Source organism: Leptosomus discolor, chromosome 18 (genome assembly GCF_034619465.1).
Source record: "Leptosomus discolor isolate bLepDis1 chromosome 18, bLepDis1.hap2, whole genome shotgun sequence".
In the NCBI taxonomy this organism is placed as follows: Eukaryota; Metazoa; Chordata; class Aves; order Leptosomiformes; family Leptosomidae; genus Leptosomus; species Leptosomus discolor.
Genome location: NC_141408.1, coordinates 10,329,568 through 10,353,283, shown reverse-complemented (window position 1 = coordinate 10,353,283; position 23,716 = coordinate 10,329,568). Strand labels below are relative to the sequence as shown.

Below are 23,716 nucleotides of genomic sequence, written 5' to 3'. Positions count from 1 at the left end.
GTGAGGGGCGGGGGGACACGCCAGTGGCGGAGGGGACGCCCCGGGGAGGGCGAAGCAAGCGGGGGGCCGGGGGCACAGCATGCTCAGGGCACGGGGGGGGGGGGGGTGGGGGACATGTCCCTGCGTGGCGGTGGTGGGCGAGGTGGGGGTACGGGGGGGGGGGGGGCAGGCCCTGTTCTGGGGGTGAGCGGGGAGTGAGGGGGCACCCCCATGGCCCAAACCCTTCCCACCCCTCCCCCCGGGGCTTTGCAGGGCGTCCCGCTGCCCCCTCCCCACTGCAGCCCCGGGGAGCCCTGTCCGTATGTGGGGGGTCCCCACAGCCCCCCTGCCCGGGTTCCTTCTCCATCACGGGGGCTGGGGGGCAGCTGTGCCCCTGTGGGGGGCCGGAGGACAGGATGGGGCCCTGAGACCCCCGTTGGCTCAGCACCCCATGAGCCCAGGGCAGGGGGTCGGGTGAGAGCGGGGCTCGGGCAGACCCCACGGGGGTCCGGATGGGTTGGGGGTGGCAGGGGGGAGGCGGGCGCCCAGCTCGCTCCCATCGAGCGCTCGGTTTGAGTCTCCTTGGGAGAGGTGTGCCTGGCCCGTGCCGGGGGCCGGTGGGCACGGGGGGGCCCGGGAGGGGTGGCTGCGGCGCCCAGCTCCACGCTGCCCACGCCTAGATGGACACCTCATATTCCCTCGTCTCCTGCAAAGAAAACAGACTGCGAGGGGTTGGACACTCGGTGGTGTGACGGGGTGCCTGGGACAGGGACATCTCCCACCCCATAGGGCCCTGGGAGGGGGGGGACTTCAGATCACAGATGGCCCTGGGGCTGCATGTCCCATCCCATGTGTGGTCCCTGGATGGATGTCCCAGATGATGTGTGGTCCTTGGGTGAATGTCCCATCCCATGCATGATCCCTGGATGGTTGGCCCAGCTGATGTGTGGTCCCTAGATGGATGTCCCATCTCGTGCGTGGGTCCTGGATGGATGCCCCAGCTGATGGGTGTTCTCTGGATGCATGTCCCATCCTGTGTGTGGTCCCTAGATGGATGTCCCATCCTGTGAATGGTCCCTGGATGGATATTCCATCCCATGTGTGGTCCCTGGATGGATGTCCTATCTAATGCATGGTCCCTGGAATGCACAACCCCATCCCACGCCTGTCCCACCCCACGCACAGCCCCTGGCACAGATGGCCCATGTGATGCAGGGTGCCCGGGGTGCCCAGCCCTGGGCTGGGGGCACCACGGGGGTCAGTACTTACTCCTGTCTCGTAGGTGGGGTTGTCAAAAGCCGACTCCACGGTGATGTGGTCGTAGGGGTGGGAGCCGGTGAGGGGCAGCTGCAGGGCTGGCTTCCCCTGGAACCTGTGGGGAGAGGGCAGCTGAGGCGGGGAGCAGGGGGGCCATGGGGACCCCATGGGGTGACAGGGGAGACCACCTGGCCACTCACTTGGAGAAATAGAGGTAAATGCCCCCGATGAGCAGGGCGACCACCAGCACGGGCAGGAAGACAGCAATGGCAACGTTGGTGCCCTCCAGCGCCGTCCCCGAGGGCACGGCCTTGGCCACGGCTGCCCAGGAGAGTTGGGGGCTTACCGAGGGGGCACCCCACATCGGCTGCACCCCTGGGTGCCCATCTGCACCCCAGGCTGCCCCGCCAAGCCCTTGCCCTTACCGTCCAGGTTGCGGTTGCTGTAAAACTCATCGTAGGAGGCTGGAGGGGGTGGAAGAAAGAAGCCAGCATCAGCGGTGAGAAGCAGGGTGCCAAGCGGTGCCGGCGGGGTGCTGGGGTGAGGAGGGGGTGCTCTCACCCGCCTTGCAGATGGGAGGCGAGCCGCTCCAGCGCGAAGGGTGCCCGGGCAGGCAGCGCAGGCTGCCCTCACCCAGCAGCACCCGTCCGGCGGTGCAGGAGAAGCGTAAGGTGGTTCCCGCTGGGTACAGCCGCCTCTCGGGGCTCTGCCGCCCTCCCGCCGGCACACCGGGGTTGTGGCAAGGCTCGTACGTCTCCGCTGTGGGGCAGGGGCACGGCGGCATCAGTGTCCACTGCCGGTTCAGGGGATGTGCCATGGGAGGGGGTACCCAACTCACGGATGCACTTGGGAAGACGGTCACTCCACTTGGGTCCCCCCGCGGCACGGTCGTGGCAGGTGAGGGTCCCGGCGCCCGCCAGGATGTAGCCCTTGTCACAGACGTACTGCACAGTGGCTCCCACTGGGAATTTGGGGCTGGAGACCACCCTGCGGCTGTGCTCGGCATCCCCGGGGTCACGGCAGGAGGTCACTGTGGATGGGAGGGACCGGTGGTGACAGTGGCCACCGGTGACATGCCATGAGGCAGGCGGGATGCTGGCGGGCACCGCTTACCCCGCTCGCAGGAGGGCAGGTCGCCACTCCACGTCAGGTCCCAGTGGCACATCAGGAGGTCGGTGCCGGCCAGCTGGAAGCCGGGGTAGCAATGGTAGGTGACCACGGTGCCGTGGAGGAGCTCCGGCTGTGAGGATGTCTTCCAACCATTGGCAATGTCCGGCAGCTCGGGGCAGGTGTCATTACGGGGGACCTCTGTGGGGACAGCCTGGGGTGAGCAGGGCAGCAGGGACACCGGGGACACTGATGATGCCATCCCATCGTGGGACTCACCGGAAAAGTGGATGACAAAGCCCTGCCGATAGGCGAAGGCGCCAGCACCAGGGTCAGACTGGAACTGGACAGTGACATCGGCAGTGGAGGCGTAGAGCTTGAAGCGGCCGCGGGCGCCCGTGTACTGGCCCAGGATGCGTGCCGTCAGGTCGTCCCCGTCGTAGAAGGTCAGCACATCCCCTGTGCCCAGCCGCAGCCTGGGGCAGCGGGGCCGTGAGGTGAGTGGCGCGTGGATCCCCCCATCCCGCCGCCCCTGTCCCGCGACCGTCCCCGCACTCACACACGGACGTCCAGCATGATGCGCTTGTCCTCCTCCACGTGCAGCCCCCAGATGCAGTCCTGGCCCTTGCCGTACGCCTCTGGCCAGTTGGGTGACAGCACCACGCCGGCCGTGTCCGTCAGCTCGCCACTGCACACCGCTGCGGGCACACACCAGGCTCGGCACCGCAGCGGTACCTACCAGCATCCTCCGCCCAGTGTCCCAGCACCCACTACTGCCTCCCAGCTCCAGCACCCACCATCTCTGTCGGCTCCAGCTCCCACTGTGCCCCTCAGCTCCAGCACCCACCATGGCACGGTGGCTCCAGCATCCATTGTGGCCCATCCCCCAGCTCCAGCATCCACAGACACACCCCCCCCCCCCCCAGCTCCGGCACCCACTTCAGCACCCCAGCTCCAGCACCCACCATCCCTGTTGGCTATGGCTCCCACTGTGTCCCTCAGCTCCAGCACACACACGTCAGTAGCTCCAGCATCCATCGTGGGCCATCCCCAGCTCCAGCACCCACAGCACCCCCAACTCCAGCACCCACTGAACCCCCAGCTCCAGCCTGCCCAGCCCCCCCAACCCCGGCGCCCACCGCGGCACGCCGGCTCTGTCTCGTTCCACTGTGGGTCACTGGGGTCGACGCACTCGATGATGGTGGAGCCCTGCTCCAGCGTGTAGCCGGGGTCACAGCTGAACTCCACCGTGGTGCCCACGGGGTACCGGGGGTCGCTGGCCGTGAAGTTCCCATACTTGACGAAGGGCTCGTAGCAATGCCCCTGCTCAAAGGCTGCAGGCACAAGGGTGAAGGTCTGCGGGGGCCAGGAGGGTGCGGGGATGCCCAGGTGGCCCCCTATGCCCCGGTCCCGTACCCTCGTAGCGCAGCGCCATGCCTGCAGCGGCCCCGCTGCTGTCGGTGGTGAGCTCCACGAAGAAGTGGCGCCCGGTGCTGAGCAGCCCCTCGATGGGCAGGTACTCCACCTCGTAGGAGTCGTACACTGGTGGCGCCTCCACGTTGTTGCCATTGCGGATGATGAGCCTGCCGAGGCACAGCAAGGGCAGAGTGCTGCGCCGGCCATGGCCAACAGCACCCATCTTCGGGCATGGACCATAGCACCCAGCCCCAGCCATGGCCAACAGCACCCACCCTTGGCCATGGCCAATGGTATCTTCCTTGAACATGGCCAACAGCACCTATCCTTGACCGTGGCCAATGGCCAACAGTGCCCACACTTGGGTATGGCAAATAACACCCGTCCTTGAACGCAGCGAGCAGCACCTATCCTTGGATCTGGCCAATGGCACCCATCCTTGAATGTGGCCAACAGCCCCCATCCCCATCCTGAACAGGGCCCTCTGCCTGGTGTGGAGCTGCCCCAGGGGTGTCCCCCTGCCATCCCCCCCTTGCCCTGGGGCCAAACCTGTCATCATCTTCTGCCAGCGAGACCTTCTCAAAGTGGAGGTGCAGGCGGTGGCTGGCGGGCGCCTCCAGCAGCCAGTGGCATGTCAGGTTGTTGCTGTAGTTCCCAGGGAAGCCAGGCGAGACGATGCGTCCCACCGTGGCATTCCGGACCACCCCGCCACACGCCGCTGCCGGGGAGGGATTGTCAGTGGCTGGCTGTGCCACACCGGCTGTGCCACGGCCCCCCCCTGGTGCTGGTGCTTACCGAGGCAGAGGGGCTCACGGGCGCTCCAGAAGGGGCGGGTGGCATTGCGGCAGGCGAGCCGGTGGGCACCCTGCAGCTGGTAGCCAGCGGCACAGCGGAAGCGGGCGTCCCCACCGGGGTGCAGGCTGCTGACCGAGACCTCCCCGAAAGCCGGCCGCGCGGGGAAGGGGCAGCTCAGCAGGTAGGCTGGGGGCAGATGGCAGCATTACGGGGTGGGATGACAACTGCCTCCAGGACCCCAGCCCACCCTTCACCCAGTACCCGCCTCCTCAGCCCCCCTGGAGCACCTGGGTGCTGCAGGGCTGGGTGACACGGTGCCTATGGCTGGCGGTAATGATGCTAAATGAGCCCGTAATTGCCGACGCCAATTAGCTTTCCATTAGCATTCTTCCCTCGTTGGTGCCCGCTTAACCCACCAGCCAGCGGCACAAATTAACTCCGGCGCACATCGCCATGCTCCAAATTATCACCGTGCCAATGGGGGACCCCCTGAGGAGGTACCGGGGGTCCATGCCGGTGGTGGGCTTTGCCCCATACCTTGGTAGTGGAAGCGGTAGGAGCCGGGGCTGGGGGGCCGGGGGCTCTGGAAGCGGAGGGTGAGGACGTTGGCGGGGCTGCGGATGACCTGGCCCCGCAGCAGGAAGGACTCGTTGGCCAGGAGGGTGGGCTCCAGGCCCCCCATGCTCTCCACTGTCAGCGTCTCCCCTTCCACCAGGCTGATGTTCTGCACCTGCGGAGGGACAGCCAGGCATCACCGTCCCGGCATCACCCCGGCATCACCTGGCTCGGAGCTGGTCCTCGGGCGGCTTGCCCGCGGTCGATAGCACGCCGGAGCTTGTCTGCGCAGGGCAGCGCCTTTCAAACACGGTTAGCGGCGCCATAAATCATCCTGCTGCACCAAGAGCGGCAGGGCCCAGATGGTGGCTCTGCCAGAGCGCCACGGCACAGCCAGGCCCACGCCGACAGCCCCACCGACAGCCAGGCGTGCGCTTCCAGCCCTCTGGAGCAATTTGTTATTAATGATGTTAATTAAGCAGCGCTGTGTGGCGACGAGCAGCGGCACTGGCGAGCGCTGCTGTGCGAGCTGGAGGAGCCGGGGGCTGACCACGGAGCTGCTGCCTCCCACTCGCCGCCAGCTTTTGGCGTGCCACGGTGCTGCCCCGCGGCGACTCCGACGGTGGGCTGGGCAGCGGTGGGGACACACGGCCACGTGCCGCCGACAGGAGCAGCACACGGCCTCGGCACCGCGGGACCTGCCGCCAGCCTCTGCTCCTGGCAGATGGGTGCCGGGTTTTCCTGGCTCTGCACCGCGGCGTCGCGCCCACCGGCGTTGCTTACGCCTTTTCCATCAGCGCTTTGGGAATTACATCCTGCATCGTTTCTTCTGTGATGGGATGCAGGACTCCCACCAGCCCACATGCCTGCATCCCCGCCCCAGCGCCCAAGGGTGGGTGATGCCCTGAACCAGCTCTCCTGGCTCAGGGACAGGGGTGAGGACAGGACCGCCTGTTTGCCGCATTGCGCGTGGCCACGCAGCCGCAGCGCGGAGCAGGGGACATGCCAGGCTCGCCTGCGGACACCGGGCACCCCATCCCACCTGCAGCCCCCAGCTCACCTTGAGCTCCACGCCATAGCCGGGGTAGACGGAGATGGTGTAGGTGCAGTCCATGCTGCCATCGTAGGGGACAGCGGCTGGCTCTGGGGACACCAGCCAGCCCTCGGGGCCCGCCAGCGTCCGGTTGCAGGGGGCTGGCAACAGAGGAGACCCCGTCTCAGCCTCGCTTCACGCTGGCTCCCCCCAGCTCCCTCCCGGGTGCTCACCTGGCCCCTGCAGCGTGATGACAGTGGTGGTGGTGATGGTGGAGGTGGTGGTGGTCCCCTCCTCATCCCTGGGGACCACGGCGGCCCCAGTGTGGGGTCCCAGGGATGTGCTGAGGGTGGTGGGTGCCTGGCTGGGAGACGCGGGGCCTGACTCTGGCACCCTGGTGGGGGACCACGAGGTGTCGGCACCCAGCACGGTCCCCCACGCCTCCCCCCATGGCCCCGGGCGCTCCGCTGGTGTGGTCAGCGGGTCAGTGGGGAAGGCAGCCCTGGGCAGGGCAGGGGTGCGTGGCGGGGGCTCGGGGGCTGGGGGGCCAGGGTCTGGCTGGAGGGCACTGGCGGGCAGGAGGGGGCCAGGGCCAGCAGGCAGGAAGGGTGCTTGGCCCAGGTAGTCCTTCTTCAGGAAGGCTTCGTGCAGCAGATCCTCCAGCAGCGGGTGGTGGTTGAGGAGCTTCAGCGTGGGCGCCGTGCTCACGAAGCGAGCCTCTGCCTCCCGCTCCGCCGGTGTGGGCAGCACCGTCGGCTCCGCCTCAGCTTCAGCGCTCTCCCCAGCTTTCCTCGACAGCCCATTGAAGCCTGGGGGGAGGAGAGAGCGTGGGGTGCTGGGGACCTGTGGACCGATGCTGCATCGTAGACGGATGCTGCACCGGGGACCGACGCATCATTCTGGACCAGCGATGCACCACAGACCAATGCTGCATCGGGGACTGATGCAGCACTGGGGACCGGGGATGCAGCAGAGACCGATGCTTCGTCACATACCAACACCGTGCCCAACGTGGCACCCAGGACCAACCCTTGGATGCAGACTGACGCTGCGCCAGGTGTGGCTGCAGCACTGGGGACTGATACCACACCGGGGAGTGATGCTGGTGCAATGTCACAGACCTGTGCTGCGCCAGGGACCGATGATGCACCAGGGCCCAACATTTCACCATAGACCAAAGCTTCACCAGGGACCAAAGCTTCACCGTGGGTCAGTGCTGCCCAGAGGACTGACGCTTTCCTGCACACCAGTGCGGCACCAAAACCGGGACGGCAAACTGCACATCGACCACATGCAGTGGGATCCTGCTGCGCCTCACCCCAGCATACCCGTCACCAGGGCAGCCCCGGCAATTAAGCCCTGGTTAATTAATGCACAGCTGCAGCTTGTACCACGTTAAGGGATGCCAACCCCTCCCATGACCCAGCCCTACTGGGGACAGCTCTGGGGTCAGGTGTCCCTGGTCACACCCTGTCCCTCTCCACAGAGGTGGCCGTCCCATGTCGAGGGTCCCCCAGGACCCCGCACCCCCATGGTGCAGACACGCAGGTGATTGACATGTGACTGGCTGCACCGGGGATGCCACCGGAGCTTGAACACTGGGGCCTTGCTCCAGGCCACCAGTGCAATGAGTCCGCGAGAGCTCAGCTTCTCTCCATCCACCTGCCAGCCAGGTTGTCCCTGGGCAACATCAATCTGCTGGGGATCCCCTCCCCACCGACGCTCCCCACCTCCCACCCGAAGCCATAGGGGCATCCCCACCACAGCCCGCCCCCTCCTCCTGTGCATTAATCCCTGAGCAAATCCCTGGCACGCCCAGCCCAGCCGTTTACAGCCTTTAGACAAAAAAAAAAAATTAAAAAAAAAAAAAAAAATTAATCAGCTCTAATGAGCCACCCAGCACCTTCCCTGCCGGATCTGGCACCGCACAGTCCCCCTTCCCAGGGGGCTCAGCTCCCCAGCCCCACCGTGCCATGGCAGAGGGGATGCCACAGTGGCACCCAGCATCCCTCCGTGGCCCAGTGCAGGGCGTGAGGCCACGGTAGAACGTGGGCACGTCTCGCCACCGTGCACAGGCGCTGATGACACGATACTGCCAATTACCGGGTAATTATACTGATTCGTAGCAGGGCAGGGCCCCGTGAAGATTAATTACTCTGCAACTGCCACTTTTAAGGGACTATTAAGAGACATTAGCTTGGGTGAGCAGTGTGGGGGGGAGCCAGTGGCAGGCATCCCCACCACTCTGCCACCCACCCCATGTCCCCACCACTCTCCTGCCATCGCCCTGGGATGGTGATAAGGCTCTGGGCACGGTGGGGAGGTGAGTGCCTGGCTGCGCAGCTCTGAAAGGTTCACTTGCCCCCCAGCAAGGCCAGAATTATTTTTTAATAGGATCCATTTATTAGAACATAAAAGTTAATGAGTTTATACTGAAGGGCGCCAAAATCTCTTTTAGGCTTTAATAGCAGATTAGTGCTTGGGGCCGGGCCCTGCGTCGCTGTGGCTGCCCCACACAGCGAAGGCTGGGGCAGAGATGCCCACCCCAGCTCCCTGCACCCCGCTGCCCGTGGCATCTCAGCTGCCCGGAGTGCTGGGGAGCATGGTGGTCCCCATTGGGGCTGCTGGGTGAGGCCAGACCCTGCAGAAGTCTCCTACAGCAGGTCCCATCTGGGTGCTGTGGAACCCTGGGCTGGGCAGTGTCTGGGCACTGGGTGCTCTCCTGGGCTCTGCGTGGTGCTCGGGGTACCACAGCATGCTCCTGGCACCAGAGGATGCTCTGGGTACCATGGAATGCTCTGGGTACCACGGGATGCTCCTGTCTCCAGGGGATGCTCTGGGTACCACAGGATGCCCTGAGTACCACAGGATGCTCCTGGCACTGGGGGATGCTCAGGACTGGGGATGCTCTTGGCCCTTGGGGGATGCAGGGTGCTTGGAGCACCGTGGGAAGGCAGTGGGTGCCCAGATGTTGCCACCCGTGCCCCTTGAGCACCGCCGGATTAGAGCCTCCTCCTCCACAGATGTCTCTAAGCAGCTTATCTCCAGTGACTGTGCCACAACTGTGTCCCTTCAGTGTCCCCAAGGTGACCAGGGGCTGCTGACAGGGACCCCGGCTACCCAGCACCCACCCCTCCAGGCCCTGACACCCAGCAGGGACACCCTCAGGCCTCAGGGTGGGCATAGACCCCCACAAAGGGGCCGTGAAGTCCCCACCAGCCGGGTGGCCACCGGGGACCCTTGGCATGCGTGGCATGAGCCCGTGGCTGCAGCCAGGCTGGGGTCCTAATCCCTCACATCGGCTTTGCTGGGCAGGAGTCTATTAACGGCAGCCAGGGAGACGTCGGAGCCTAATCCGGCTGCGGCGGGCGGCTGCCCCCCCGGCGAGAATCGATGCCGCCTGCTGTCACAAATAAATAAATAAGGCGGCACGTGGCCACCCGGGGAGCACCGATCGATGCTGCCCGCCAAGAAAGCAACACCACCGCACTCGGCTCAGCGGAGGGGGACAGGGCAGGGCCCTCAGCTGCCCCAGGAGCATCGTGGCCCCGTGGCATGATGCTCTGTGCCTCAGTTTCCCCATCTGTAGGCAGCCTGGGCAGGCTGGAAGTGCGGGTAGCCACGTCCCTGGCACAGGGGGATGGCAGGAATTGGGGCTCGCAGGAATCCAGGTTTATTTTCCAATTTAAAATCCAATCTGGCTTTGCCCCCGCGGCCGGGGCCGGCAGCCGTGATGAATGAGCTGTCAAGCAGCCGGCGCCATGCTCCCCCACACATGGTCCCCAGCCCCCCCCCAGCCAGCCCCCACAGTGGGCACAGGAGGGGAGGACGTGCCCGGTTGATGCCGTACCCTCATCTCTGCCCCCTGCCCCGGTGGCCCTGGGGGACGAGGACCCCCGGCAGGGAGGGCGCACCCTCCTGTCTGCCTCCAACTGGGAAGGAGCAGGCAGGGAATGAGGGTGGGTGTGGGCGTTGGGTGGGCGTGGGCGTTGGGTGGGCAGGTGTAGGCAGCGTGAGGGTGCAGGCAGCGTCAAGATGCAGGCGGGCGTGGGTGGGTGGTGTAGGAGCACAGGCAGGGATGGGTGGGTGGGCACAGACAGCGGGTGGGTGGTGTAGACAGCGGGTGGGTGGTGTAGACAGTGGGTGGGTGATGTAAGAGCACAGGCAGGGGTGGGTGGGTGGGTGCAGGCAGCGGGTGGGCAGATAGGTGCGAGCAAGAGTGGGTGGGTGAGCGCAGGCAGGCGCACACAGACAGTGTGAGGGTGCAGGCAGGGGTGGGTGAGCGCGGGCAGGGCTGTACAGCCGGCTCCCGGCTGTACAGCCGGCTCCCCACTGCCCAGCCCCGCTCCCCGTGCCACCCACCACTGCCATGCAACCAACCCGCTGGCACCAAGCATGGCACCCCATCGGCACCAGCTGGCACCCCATCAGTACCTACACTGGCACCCACGTCCTGCTGCCCCATGGCCTCCTCCACCCCAGCATGGCCAGTGAGCCCAGATGACCACGGCCAAGCCAAGGCTGCCAGAGCAGCTGGTGGGGGGACCCAAGGTGCTGCCCTGATGCCACAGCAGACAAGTATGGCCACCAGCCCCGGCGGCTGCCGGAGGAGCCCAGCTTTAATATTCATGGCAGCGCTGGCGGGGAAGCGTTTGACCTTGTATGTTTTGCGATTCTCCTTGAATTGAACAGTCATTTACCCGCTGACACATGTCACATGTCGCCGCAACCGGTTCCCTGGAGCATCGCGGCGGCGGTGGCCAAGCGCCGGCTGACATACCAAGTGCCGAGCCCCGAGCATCACCGACACCGGGTGGGCGTGAGGGCAGAGCCTGGCGGGCACCAGGGTGCCCATCCCTGGGGCTTTCCTCCCTCCCCACCCGGTGGGTTTCCGTGGCGTGCCGGCGGCGCCCCTGTCCCCTCCTCGCCGCCCACGGCCCGTGTAATCCTGCTTCCCTCGCTCTCCCTGTGGAGCTAATGCATTTGTACAGCAATTTCCCTGAGCGGCGGCGATGATAAATTGCATGTCTGCTGCTATTTTGGACCCGAGCGCTGGAGCCACGTGGTGCCATGTCCCCCCTCCCTGTGCTGGCAGTGCCCAAATCAGCCCCCCTAGCCCTACATCGCTGCGTTGGAGCTCCTACTGCTGGGCAGCACCCGCTCTGTGCCATCCCGGGGTGCCCATGGCATGGGTGCCAGCCCCCCGTGGGGCTCTGTGCTAGCTCTGGGACCCAGCACAGCTCACTCCCCCGGCACATCCAGGGTGGCAGAGGGGACACCCAGCCTGCAGGGCACACCTGGGTGCTGGGGGTGCCTGCTCCGTGTGGGGCTGGAGGCACACAGGGAGAGCAGAGCCAGGTTGCCCTCCCAGCTCCCCTTCCCTCCGCCCGCTGCCAGCAACAGTAATTGAAATCTGGTTGCGGGAGGCGAGCGAGAGCTGCTTGTCGGTCTCCGTGTTGGGCTGCTCAGCCATGTCATCTTCCCTGCAGACACCATTCCCTCCCAGTGGGCGGGAAGCACGGAGCATTGCTGACATCCCAGAAATTCAACGGGAGCATCCCCTCGGCCAGCAGACCCCACACCCTGCCCCGGCACTGCTCTTCGTGTAGGATAACCCATCCAGTTCTGGAAGCCACCAAGGGCTGATGCTATGGCTACCTCTCCCCACCTCTGCTGCCAGCCCCGAGGGCAGCTGGGGAGCACCGGAGCCCACCCTGCCCGGGCATCGACCCCTCACATCGCCCAGCGCCGGCTGATCTGGCATTTCAAACACCTCTTTCCATTTTCGCAGGGTCACAGCGGCGCTCTCGCGGCTGATTAATATTTGATCCTTTCAGCACAGCTCGTTACCGCATTTAAATTATATATGTAATAACCCCTGCTGGCACGGCGAGTGTGCGGGCCAGCTCCTGCCGCTTCTCCTGCAGGCTGGGGATGCACTCCATCCCCAAGCTCAGCAAATCGGACCCTCCAACACCTCAGAGGATGCGACGAATGGTGCCAGGTCTCAGCGCAGGGCAGGGTGGTGAGGGAGCCAGGCAGGTGGAGACACCCCCCGTTGCCTCTCACGGGTCCAGGCAGCCCCTTTGCCCACCCAAGGATGCCCACAGCGGGAGAGGTGCTGGTTCCTTGCTGGCCCCATCTCCCCAGCAGCCTGAGGAAGGAATGCTGCCGCTCCCAAGCTGCTGCCTGCGACTGGAGGGAATCCATTACCTCCCTGGTTATAGGCAGCTTTCAAAGGCAATCTTTCAATTGTGTGCATTTAAAGAATTGATTAGAGGCGAAATTATCCTCTCCCGCCGGAGCTGCCAGAGACACAACTTCATCCGCCTCCCCCCGGGCCTGCCTGTGCTCGTGGGGGGCCCGACAGCCCGGGGTCAGCCCCAGCCCCCAACCCTGGCACAGGGCTGCCCACGGGGAGATGCAGCCCTGGCAAACCCCGTGCTGGTCTGGGGATCCCACCGGCGGCACAAGGGGGGGGCCCCCCCACAGCTCCACACCAGGCCCGTGGGTGCCCTTGCCTTGCCCTTGCCCAGGCTTCTTTGCACCCCATTTTCCCCTCCGTGGTCCCACTGCTCTGGCTCTGCCCAATGGCTGCACAAAGCCTGGGGCTGGCAGCCCTACCCGGCACAGCACCGCGTGCCAAATTCACCCCTGCCAGCTCTAACCCACAGCCGGTCCTGCGGTGACCAGGCTCCCAGGGGGACAGTGGAGGCAGTTGGCCCACCCTGCACCCTGTGTCCCCATGGGGCAGCCCTGCCCTCCCACCCTCTGGCTTAAGAGCATTATCCAGATAATCCTGGCCTGGCGGCACAGCAGCGTGGCGGCGATGAACTCCTCCGAGGCACACAGGGGACGAGCACGCACGCCGTTAATTACTGTAGCGAGCGCCTGCTTCCTTCCCTGGCCCCCTCCTTGCACTGAGACCCCAAACAGCACCCACATCCTCAGGGATGTCGTGTCCCCCACATGCATTGTCCCTGTGGGCACCGTGCGTCTGTGTGACACTGGACGGTGCAGCACAGCTCACGGGGTCACAGCCAGGCCCTGTGCCCCCCGCCATGACCCATGCTGCTTCCCATTACCCCAGGCTGCCAGGACCCCAAATTACAAGGAGCTCCCTTCAGTGTGGCGAAGACAACCCCACGAAAAAATCCAAGCCTGCCACGGGAAGAGCTGGAGAGGGGGGGGTGTGGTTGGGCAGGGTGGATGGAGCTGTGCCTGGCACCTTCCCCGCTGGCTGTGCCAGCACTGTGGGGCCCAGACCCCACTTTCCACTGGGGTAAATCCCTGTGGGCACCAGTGCTGCCCCATGGCTGGGACAGACCTGCAGGTCGCTGCGCAGGATGGTGGGAGAGAGACAGGATGAGGCCCTGCATTGCCACGGCCCAGGGGCATTGCCAATCCCCCCGGCCTGAGTGAGGGGTCCGAGACCCCCATCCCCATATCCCCCAGACCCATCGCACTTCCCCACCACACACCCGCCTATTGATGCCAAGTCAAGGCCACGGTGACACTGAGCATGGTGGTGCTGCATGGAAATTGGGGTTCTGGGCTGGAAGTCCTGCCTGTTGGGGGACAGGGTGTGGGTGGGTGAGCACTGCAGGGAGCTCCCAGTACATGGGCAGGGTACAGGGTGGATGGGACCCTGTGGCTCCCAGCCTTGGGAAGAGCTCAGCACCTCCCAGGGCATCCCTACCTCTAACACTCTGGAAAACGCACATGCAGAGTTTAATTAACTTTATTGATATTCAGAAATTAGGGGACTGACTAGAGGTAATTGCTCATTAGAAATCATTAAAACTGACATGGTAAGCGCCAGACTCCCTCAGGGAATGCCTGCCCTGCCCAGGGCCCTGCTCCCAGGACAGAAACAGGGACACAGACCCCCTTCCAGCCTCACTGCACCCCTGGCAGGGCAGGAGATGGGGGAATGCCATGGCCTTGCCCTACTGGCTGCCCTGCGGAGGGTCTCCCGTACATCCCCCCCAAGCAAGAAGGCTGTGGCAGCAGCCCCGGGCGGCAGAGCAAGACAGGAATAGCAGCGGGCACAGGGCCACGGCGCCCTTCCCCGGCTGCCAGATGGGGAGTTTATGTAACTCCCCGCACGGCTGCTGCCTGCGGCTCGTCCGAGCCACACGGGCATCCTGCATCCCGCTGCCTGCATCCCACGGGACCCCCACCAGCTCCTCACCCCGTGCACGCTGCCCACCACCAGCATGGCCACAGTGGACCGAGGCACCTCAGTGAGTCCCCTCCAAGCCCTGGTAGGTCCCCAATCCTGTTTTTTGGGGCAGCAGAGCTGCAAGGCGTCGAGGCTGCCCATGCCCCATGGGTGGCAGAGCCAACGTGCCGAGCTGGGTGTTGGCTGTTCTCCTTGGGAAGGACCAACACCCGCCATCCCTGCCTCTCCCCTACGCCCTCCTCGGTGCCTGAAGGGTCACCCCAACCAGGGCGGGGAGGGGAGACCACCGGTCCCCGATCCCCCCCCCCAAGCCCCATGGTGGGGACCGGCTCGCAGCCCGCTGCCGGGCATAGCCAGCCGGGGAGGGTGGCTCGAAGGGCTCGGCGGCCAGGCGAGCGGGTCCCACCGGGTGCTGCTGTGCCTGCCCACCCCGCGGTGCAGCGCTGCTCCCCACCCCCGCCGCCCCTCCATCGCCGGTAATACCGGCAGAGGGGCTGTCGCCAGAACCCGCCGGAGGCGGCGTTGCACCAGCCCGGCTGCAAACCTCTCTGCGCGCCCCCGGCGGTGGCGGGTTGGGGGGGGGTGGGGGGGTGGGGGGGGCGCGGATTCTCCCTTCACCGGGGGGGGGGGGAGACGGAGGGAGCGCCCCCGCCACACCGGGGGGCGAGAGCAAGTTGGTAAAGTTTGCCAGCGACGGAGCGGGGCTGGTGCTACCGGTAGCGGAGGTGGTGGGTCGGTGTGTACTGGGGTGGGGGGTGGAGGGGGGGTGAGGGAGGGGGGGTGCCGGTCTCGGTGCTTACCGTGGGCCGGTGCGCGGAGCAGCGCGGCGAGGAGCGGCAGGAGGAGGGCGGGCGGCGGCGAGCCCATGGCCGGCGGCGGTCAGCACCGCGGACAGCTCCGCGCTGCGGGCACGGCCGCGCCGCGCCGTAACGCTCCGAGCGCGGCGCCCGCCAATCCCGGGGAACGGGGGGGGGGGGGGGCGCCTCTCCCCGCCCCCGCCCCGCCCCGCCTCCTCCCCCCCCCCCCCCCCCCGCCGTAATGCTCCGAGTGAGGCGCCCGCCAATCCCAGGGCCGAGGAGGCGGGGGGGGGCCCCTACCCGCCCCGCCCCCCCCCCCCCCCCCCCCCCCCGTCTTTTCCGCCGTAACGCTCCGAGCGCGGCGCCCGCCAATCCTGCCGGCTGGGGAGGGGGGGGGGGGGGGGGGGGGGGGGGGCTCCTCCCTGCCCCCCTCCCCCGCGCCGTAACTCACCGAGTGCGGCGCCTGAAAATGCTGAGAGCTGAAGGATGGGGGATGGGGGATCTCGTAACCACCCCCACCCCACCCCCCCCCCCCGAATACCGGCGGCGACCCCCCGGGCTGGGGAGCCACGGGAAAGGTCCTCGTTGCCCACTCCATCATATCCTGCCTCCCCACCCCCGTGCTGCACCCTCCAGGTCGCTCACCTCAGCCACACACGACCCCCCCCCCAACCCCAGGGACACCCCCCAAGCTGCCCTTCCCCATCCCTAAATAGCCCCAACTGGGACCGGGCTCATCATCCCACAAGCAGGGAAACCTGGGCCCAGGGCAGCCCTGGCAGCTGGGCACGGCACAGAGACGGGGAGGCCCCTTATTCCCCACGGCGAGGGACTGACACCCGCTCCCCATCCCCTGAGTCGGGGTCCCGCTCGCCCGGGCACGCCGGGGAGCAGCCGGCCCTGCAGCAGGCAGATGGTGTTGGCACCAGCGCCGAGCAGCTCCGCGCTGGCTGCTGGACGGTTCTAGCGTGTGTTAAAAATAAATTAAAAAAATAATAATAATAAAAAAAAAAACCCCAGCTCTTTGTCTAATAACCCCCTCCCCATCTCCGCGAAAGCCCAGATGGCTTTGCCTCTCCGCGCTGACGCCGTGCGCCACACGGATCCCCCGCAGCCCGGCCAGCCCCGGCTGCAAACACGGCCCACACAACCATTGCCGGGCGGGGGGGTTATTTTTAATCCTCGGCCCTTGCTTTGCCGACACGCACCGCTCCTGCCACGGAGGATGGCAAACCCGCACGCTGCACAGCTCGCCACGGGCAGCAAAGAGCCACCAACCCCGTGGCATATGCCGTGTGCCGCCAGCCCCACGGCCGCAGTGGGAGCGGGGCAGGCAGCGACGCCGTGGTCCTTCTCACCCCGGGTTGGGGGGGGGGGGCTGAGGGGCCGGTGGGGGGCAGCCGGCGCTCCCGCAAAGCACTTTTAACGCTAAACCCGAAACTTTGATCCGCCGGTAGCTCCATCAATGTTTAATGCACCAAAGCCCTGGTAGGGCTTGGAAGATGAGCATTTTGAGGCCAAATGGAAGTTTCTAATATTATGATATTTAAATAATTCTAATCCGCCTGACGCTTCCCCAGGCACGTACCTGGACTGCTAATGAGGGGCTGCCTTCGGCGGCTGTTGGTTTTGACACAAAGCAAACAAGCCCTTTGCAGACGCCTTCAAAGTGCCGGCGATGGCGAGGGCCGGGGAGGCAAATGGAGCCAGAGCCGGCGCGCTGTGGCCAGGCGGGGAGACCACTGCGCTCCCCGCCGCCACCCGGCCTCGGCTCCCCGGGGAGCGACGTTGCTCCCTAATCCTTTTTTTTTTTTTGAAGGTCTGGTTTGCGCTCGCTGGAGGATGAGGCCGGCACAGCCCGGCCCGAAGCGCTTGCACGGCTGGTGATGGGCTTTTGGGAAACCAGCCGCTGTGCCAGCGTGCAGTGGGTGCAGCGGGTGCAGTGGGTGCAGCAGGTACAGAGGCTGCTGCTGAGACCCACCTGGCCTCGGCCAAAGCTCCTCGTTCCCACTTTCTCCAGCCCCACATGGATCTGAGCCGGGGTGGCTCCCGCACCCTGCACCAGGCTGGTCCCCAAGCCCCCGTCACCCCTCTCCGTGCTGGTGCCAGCCCTGAGGTTTTTCCATCCACCCACCCACCCAGCCCACGCAGGGAACATTTCATTTTTCCTCTGCCCTCGGCGCAGCTCTCCTGACCCACGCCGGCTGCTTTGAGAAATGGATTTCTTCCTGCCACCTCCGGTTAATTTAAACCCGGGTCAAGAGGATGATGCCAGAGACTGAGTGCAGGGCAGGGGGAGGGGGGGGCTGGGCCCCGAAAAACTCACCTCAAGGCAAGATGAGGCCATGTAGCTGCTTTTTGGGGTCTGGGGGTGCAGATTTTCCCAATATCTGGGTCCAGTCCTGGTTAGGGTCATCTGTGCAATCAAAACAATGGCTTGAGGTGTCCTGCAGAGCCCTGGGGACAGTCACCAGTGCTGGAGGGGACGGCCGTGCCCGGGCATGGCCGTCCCCTCCAGCACCAGCAACCATCCCTACACCCCACCGACAGCCTCCCCAGCTTTGTAGCGGCACGAGTGAGGCTTTTCCAGCCCGATCTATTAACACGCCGTTAGCGGGAGAGGAGTTCATTTTGGCCGTTTAACGTTTCACGGATAATTAATTATTCTTCATCTTCCCAGCAAAAAAGGAAGAGCAGGTAGAGGGGCTGTTCAAAGCAAGAAAAAAAGAGCAAGCTGAAACCTGGGGAAATTGGTGAATTATTTGTAACATCAAAGGCGAGGGAGGATGTGCTGATTTAATGGGGCACCGCGCGGTGCAGAGCCCTGGGCGTCGCGGTGGTGCTGAGGCCGGCGCGCACTCATTGCATTAGTGGTCCCAGGCAGCGGCGCGGATGAGGGGCCTGAGGGGAGCCCGGCCTTTACCTGAGCTCCTCATCCACCTCCTTGCGCCTCTGCATCGCCGTTACCTGCTGGTTCTGCCTTTGCACGTTGTCGGGGTGTCCCCATGGCCTGTCTGGGCACCACGGTTGAGGGGGGCTGGGAATCCAGCCCCCTCCCTGCCCCAGGCCTAGCGTGGGCCTCCCACGCTCCACGATGCTTCATCCATCACTGGAGGCAAGCGGCAAAATAAATAATGATATTTAACATTTCGTAATAACGACAATTAACCAGTAAATAATGCCTTTTACACCACGGAAGCCAGAGTAAATTAATCCCCCTAATTAGCTGTCAGGCAGCACAGGGCAGTGGTGGCAGTGGGCAAAGCTGGCAGCCCCTGCCTGCGTTATCCCCCGCACCAAGGCATCGTTGAGTGTCCCCAAACCCCAAATCATCCCCCCCAAAATTTTGCAAGCTTGCGAAATCCACCACCACCAGCAGGACACGGGGCTCCATGCTGCATCCCAGCTGCTCTGGTGAGCCCTAAATCACGCCTATCTCCCGTTCAAAAAAACAATGAAAGATGGCAACAAAATAGTTTATGGCCATAATAAATTGTGACGGAGGAAAAAACCAAATCTGTTTGCCTTGAAGGAAGCGGGGCTTTCCCATCGGCACACAAGTGGGAGCGGTACCGAGCCCCACGTCCCGCCACAGCCGGAGCCGGCAGCGACCGTTGGGGAGGGAGAGGGGGATTTGTTGGGAATGGTTTTCCACCACGTTTATCCCACCCATTCGCTCTGATCTCACTGGTGGTGCTGGGGGGGGCCCCGCTGTGGGGGGGGGTGAAGGTGATGGTGGGGGCTGGTGCTGGTGGTCCCTGCGCCGTGGTGGCACCAGGGTGAGCGGAGGGTGCCGTGTGCCATGGGCCAAGAAGGGATAAAAATACCCATTGGCAGCGGTGCGGGGGCAGCTGGGGAAGGGGGGGCCGAACCCTGACGCTGCTGGCGGTGTCGCTGCTGGCGGTGTCACTGCTGCCGGGACCAGGCGCCGGCGTTGGTGGGGAAATGGGGATGTTCCTGCCCCGCCAGCCCCGAGGGGTGGGCAGGCTGCGGCCCCCACGTGTCCTCAGAGTCCCCCACCGACTGGAGGGTGGCCAAGGCTCCGCCACCCGCTTGGCTTGGCCGGACTCTGCCCCGTCCCTCCCCTTGGCTCAGCTCCCGGCTGCCTGCGGGGACGGGGACGAGGACGAGGACGGACATGGCTGCCCTGAGCCAGTCCCACCAAGCCACCTACAATGCCATCGTCATCGGGGCTGGCATCCAGGGCTCCTTTGCCGCCTACCACCTGGCCCAGCGCCACAGGGACACCCTACTGCTGGAGCAGGTACCGGTGTCCCCAGCCCTGCCATGTCCCCAGCGCTGCTGTGTCCCTGTCCCACCCCTTCCCCAGCCCCAACACGCTGGGGTGGGCGCCTGCAGACCTGGCTGCCATTTGCCACAGCATGGAGCAGAGCCGCTGCTGGCACCCATGGTCCCTGGTGCCAGCAACCCCGTGTCCCCAGAGCCAGGACCCCTGTGTCCCCGGTGCCCACACCCCTGTGTCCCCAGTGCCAGGATCCCAGTGCCAGGATCCCCATATCTCCTGTGCCAGGACCCCCGTGTCCCCAGTGCCAGGACCCCCATGACGCCAGTGCCAAGACCCCCATGTCCCCACTGTCAGGATCTCCATGTCCCCAGTGCCAGGACCTTGGTGTCCCCAGTGCCAGCACTACCCCATATCCCCAGCACCAGGACCCTTGTGTCCCCAGTGCCAGGACCTTGGCGTCTCCAGTGCCAGGACCCCCGTGGCCCCAGTGCCAGGACCCTCACATCCCCCAGTGCCAGGGCTCCTGTTCCCTGCTGTTTCCCAGCGCCGCAGCTGGCAGGACAGGCTGTGTCACCACAGCACAGCTCCAGCGCATGTGGGGCCGGTGGGGCTGGGGGCTGTCGGTGGCTGGGGTCACCCCCATGTCCCCCTTGCCCCGCAGTTCATCCTGCCCCACTCTCGGGGCAGCTCGCACGGGCAGAGCCGCATCACCCGCAGCGCCTACACCCAGGCGCACTATGCCCGCATGATGCCCGACAGCTTCCACCTCTGGCAGCGGCTGGAGGCCGAGGCCGGCACCAGGCTCTACAGGTGATGGGGATGGGGACAAAGCCCCCCCGCCGGGCACCGTCCCCTCCCCACGGGGCCGGGCTGGGGGCTGTGGCCGCTGCTGCCTCATCGGGGCTCAGCGCTGGGCAGGATGAGGCCATCCTGGCAGGCAGCCGTCAGCTCCGGCTGATTTATGGGGCTCCGGAAAGGAAGCGCCGTTAAGGGAATGAGCATCTAAACGATCCCCCGCTGCTGGGGTCAGGGCTGATGGCGCTTGCTGTATTTGGGGGGGCCAGTGCGATGCCGGAGGCTGGACCCTCCCCATGCATCACCCCGTGTGCCCTGCCCGTATCGCCCAGCATCCCCCTCCCTGGCAGTGCTCAAGGCCAGGTTGGATGGGGCTTGGAGCCACCTGGTCTAGCGGGAGGTGTCCCTGCCCATGGCACGGGGTTGGAACTAAATGATATTTAAGGTCCCTTCCAACCCAAACCATTCTGTGATCCCACCGTGGCACCAGGGAGCAGTACATCCCAACCATCCTCGGTGCCACCGTGCCTCAGTTTCCCCCAGGGGCAAAGCAAGGAGGGGGGTGTGTCTGTGCGGGGAGGGGGCAAGGGAAGAGCTGACGTGGCTGGCGGGGTGCAGGCAGACGGGGCTGGTGCTGCTGGGGCCAGCAGGCAACCCGAAGCTGGAGGGCTGCCGGCGCAGCCTGGGTGCCGGCGAGGTCCTCGACACCACGGCGCTGGCTCAGCGCTTCCCTGGCCTCCGGCTCCACACCGGCGAGGTGGCCGTGTGGGATGGCACCGGCGGGGTGCTCTTCGCCGACCGGGCATTGCGGGCGGTGCAGGTGGGTGCTGCTGCTGAGGGGACGGGATGGGGATTCCCCAGCTCTGTCCCTGCAGCCGCCTCCCATCACCATCGCCACCCAGGACGTCTTTCGCCGGCACGGGGGCACCCTGCGAGACGGGGAGAAGGTGCTGCGCATTGAACCTGGGGCTGTGCTCACCGTCACCACCACTGCCGGGGTCTACCGAGCCCCCCGGCTCATCATCACAGCCGGAGCTTGGACAGGTGCCCTCGTGGCACCCTTGGGTCTCCGCCTGCCGCTGCAGGTAAGGGTTGGCAGCACCGCGGGGTGGCCTGGCCGCGGTCAGGGCTAACGCGGTGACCCCAGCCCCTGCGCATCGACGTCTGCTACTGGAGAGAGAAGGAGCCAGGGAGCCCCGGAACAGGCAGAGCCGGACCCTGCTTCATGGCCATGGGGCTGAGCCGAGCCCCCCACGGCATCTATGGGCTGCCTGCCCTCGAGTACCCAGGGCTGGTCAAGGTGAGCAGGGCACGGCGGTGGCAGGGGGATCCCTTGGCCAGCCCCCCCTGACTGGCTTCCCCCCAGGTCTGCTACCACCATGGCAGCCCCACTGACCCGGAGGAGCGGGACCGGGTCCCCCCAGGTTCCCCCCGTCCCAACATTGCCCTCCTGAGCAGCTTCATCAGCAGCTACCTGCCCGGGCTGGAGCCCCAGCCAGCCGTGGTGGAGACCTGCCTCTACACGGTGAGATGCCCCCCAGGAGCAGGACCCAAGCCTCCGGGGTCCCAATCCCTCCTCCACCCCAAGGTGGACCTTGCCATCCCCTCCTGCCCCAACCTTGGGTCCAGGAGAGCACCCTGGCCCCCACACCCTCACACCATGGCTCCCCCAGAACACCCCGGATGAAGACTTCATCCTGGACCGGCACCCCAAGTTCAGCAACATCATCATTGGGGCCGGCTTCTCAGGTAGGTGAGGGCACCCAGCCCCCCTCCCCAGCACCCCAGCGCTGGCCAGGGCCATAGGGGTGGCTGTGACCCGCTCCCACACCCCCTCCTTCCTGCAGGCCATGGGTTCAAGCTGGCACCAGTGGTGGGGAAGCTGCTGTGCGAGCTGAGCCTGGGTGAGGAGCCGTCCCACAGCACGGCCCCCTTCGCCATCACCCGCTTCCCTGGCGTGCTCCAGGCTGCACTGTAGGTGCGGGGTCCTGGCCGTGCCTGCACGGCATCGCATGGCCTGCAGCTGTGCCCCTGTGGTGTGGCATCCTCACACCCCAGCGTGCCAGCATCCCCGCATCCCTGCATCCCCATGTGCCACCATCTCCATCTCTCTGCACCCTTGTGCCTCCACCATCCCAGCACCCAGCATCCCGGTACCCCTCCATCCCTGCATCCCCACACTCCAGCATCCCTGCATGCCCCTATCCCTGCATTCCCACACCCTAGCACCCCTGCTTTCCCCTATCCCTGCATCCCCACACTCCAGCACCCCTGCTTCCCCCTATCCCTGCATTCCCACATCCCAGCACCCCTGCTTCCCCCCGTACCCCTGCACCCTGACAGCCCAGCATCCCCACACCCCAGCACACATTGCATCCCTGCATCCCCCTATGCCTGCATCCCAGCATCCTGGTACCCTGCCTCCCCACACCGCAGCATCCCTATATCCCTGCATCCCAGCATCCCCCATGCCCGCGCGGTGCCAAGCTGTCTCTGCCGAGCACCCGCTCCCCGGAAACAAATTAAGGAGCTTTGTCAGCCTCATGAAGATGGAGCTGGAACAGCGAGGAGAGACACACTCGCTTAGGAGTCAAGTTAAATGTTTTAATGTTAAATGTGCCATTTTATTATCATTAGATCGCTCCCACTTAATGAAAGCGCATTAGCGCAGTGTGGCTTTATGGCAGCGAGCGCCGAGCTCGGCCCATTTGTTTCCTAGAGATGGTGGGGAAAGGGATCAAACGACCCGGTTTGCTGGGGTTGCGGGAGGGTGGGGGGGGTCCCTGGGGCTGGGAGGGGGGGCCAGGGGGCAGCACCCAGCCCCGGCCAGCGAGTGCTGGAGCCGAGGCCAAGCTGTGTGTCATGCAGGCAGCCGGCAATGCACATCATCATCTCCTCCGTGCTAAATAATTAACGCCGGTAGGCAGAGGACTCCCATCCCTGCTGCTCATCTGCATATTTATGAAGATTGATAAATGATTCAGTGCCAGCACCCATGAGGACTGTCTCCCCCCTCCCCATCACCCGTGGGTGCAGCAGGCTCGGGAAAGGGGCCAGGCTTGGCCCCTCCATGCATCCTCGCCAGGGCTGGATGCATCCCGCCAGACCCCGCCACCATGCAGACACCCCCCACCCCAAAAGGGGGTGACCCTCCCCCTGGCATGCGGAGCAGACAGCAGCCGGTGTCACCAGCCAGAAATGACATTTATTTTCATACTGAAAGTAAAGGGGGTCGGTAGGGGGGAGACGCACAGCTGGGCTAGTGCAAAACAACCAGGCAGGGGTGGGGGGCCAGGGCTGGGGGGGTGACGACAACCCGGAGGGGGGGGTGCGTGGAACCCCGTCCCCATGTCCCCTTCCCAGCTGTGGGGCGGCTGCTCCCCAGGGCCCGGCCAGCGAGAGACGTCTTTGGCTCAACTAAAAGGGGCTTAAGAGGACGGCGGGGTGCCCGGGGAGGCAGGGAGGGGCAGTTTAAGTTATAAAATAAGGAGCCAGCAGGCACTGAGGAATAAACCCGGGGTGCCGGAGCTGCCAGCTCGGCCGCCGAGGAC

General features: G+C 65.3%; 2 protein-coding genes across 2 annotated transcripts; one reads left to right on the top strand and one right to left on the bottom strand.

Annotated features, from left to right (window-relative positions):
* Positions 1 to 668: 668 nt before the first annotated feature.
* On the bottom strand, positions 669 to 15,194 carry SEZ6 (seizure related 6 homolog). The gene is made up of 17 exons (XM_086475088.1): positions 15,128 to 15,194; positions 6,376 to 6,951; positions 6,170 to 6,303; positions 5,092 to 5,284; positions 4,555 to 4,740; positions 4,309 to 4,477; positions 3,760 to 3,926; positions 3,483 to 3,677; positions 2,903 to 3,041; positions 2,623 to 2,819; positions 2,350 to 2,544; positions 2,075 to 2,266; positions 1,798 to 1,995; positions 1,662 to 1,700; positions 1,437 to 1,557; positions 1,249 to 1,351; positions 669 to 701 (listed from the first exon to the last, which is right to left on the bottom strand). The coding sequence occupies exons 1-17, from the start codon at positions 15,192 to 15,194 to the stop codon at positions 669 to 671; spliced, it is 2,904 nt and encodes a 967-aa protein (XP_086331214.1).
* A 4,059-nt stretch (positions 15,195 to 19,253) lies between these two features.
* Positions 19,254 to 22,143, top strand: PIPOX (pipecolic acid and sarcosine oxidase). Its single transcript, XM_086475297.1, has 8 exons — positions 19,254 to 19,388; positions 20,032 to 20,180; positions 20,784 to 20,985; positions 21,068 to 21,250; positions 21,313 to 21,465; positions 21,532 to 21,690; positions 21,839 to 21,914; positions 22,013 to 22,143. Exons 1-8 carry the CDS (start codon positions 19,263 to 19,265, stop codon positions 22,141 to 22,143), a joined length of 1,179 nt encoding a protein of 392 aa, XP_086331423.1. The 5' UTR covers positions 19,254 to 19,262.
* Positions 22,144 to 23,716: the final 1,573 nt, after the last annotated feature.

Coding starts and splice junctions, on each gene's coding strand:
- SEZ6 (XM_086475088.1), bottom strand. CDS start 15,194: ATGGGCTCGCCGCCGCCCGCCCTCCTCCTGCCGCTCCTCGCCGCGCTG. Junction 3,927..4,308: donor CTGGCAGAAGATGATGACAG/GTTTGGCCCCAG, acceptor GTGCCTCGGCAG/GCTCATCATCCGCAATGGCA. Junction 1,996..2,074: donor CCGTCTTCCCAAGTGCATCC/GTGAGTTGGGTA, acceptor CCTGCCCCACAG/CGGAGACGTACGAGCCTTGC.
- PIPOX (XM_086475297.1), top strand. CDS start 19,263: ATGGCTGCCCTGAGCCAGTCCCACCAAGCCACCTACAATGCCATCGTC. Junction 19,389..20,031: donor ACACCCTACTGCTGGAGCAG/GTACCGGTGTCC, acceptor CTTGCCCCGCAG/TTCATCCTGCCCCACTCTCG. Junction 21,251..21,312: donor GTCTCCGCCTGCCGCTGCAG/GTAAGGGTTGGC, acceptor CGGTGACCCCAG/CCCCTGCGCATCGACGTCTG.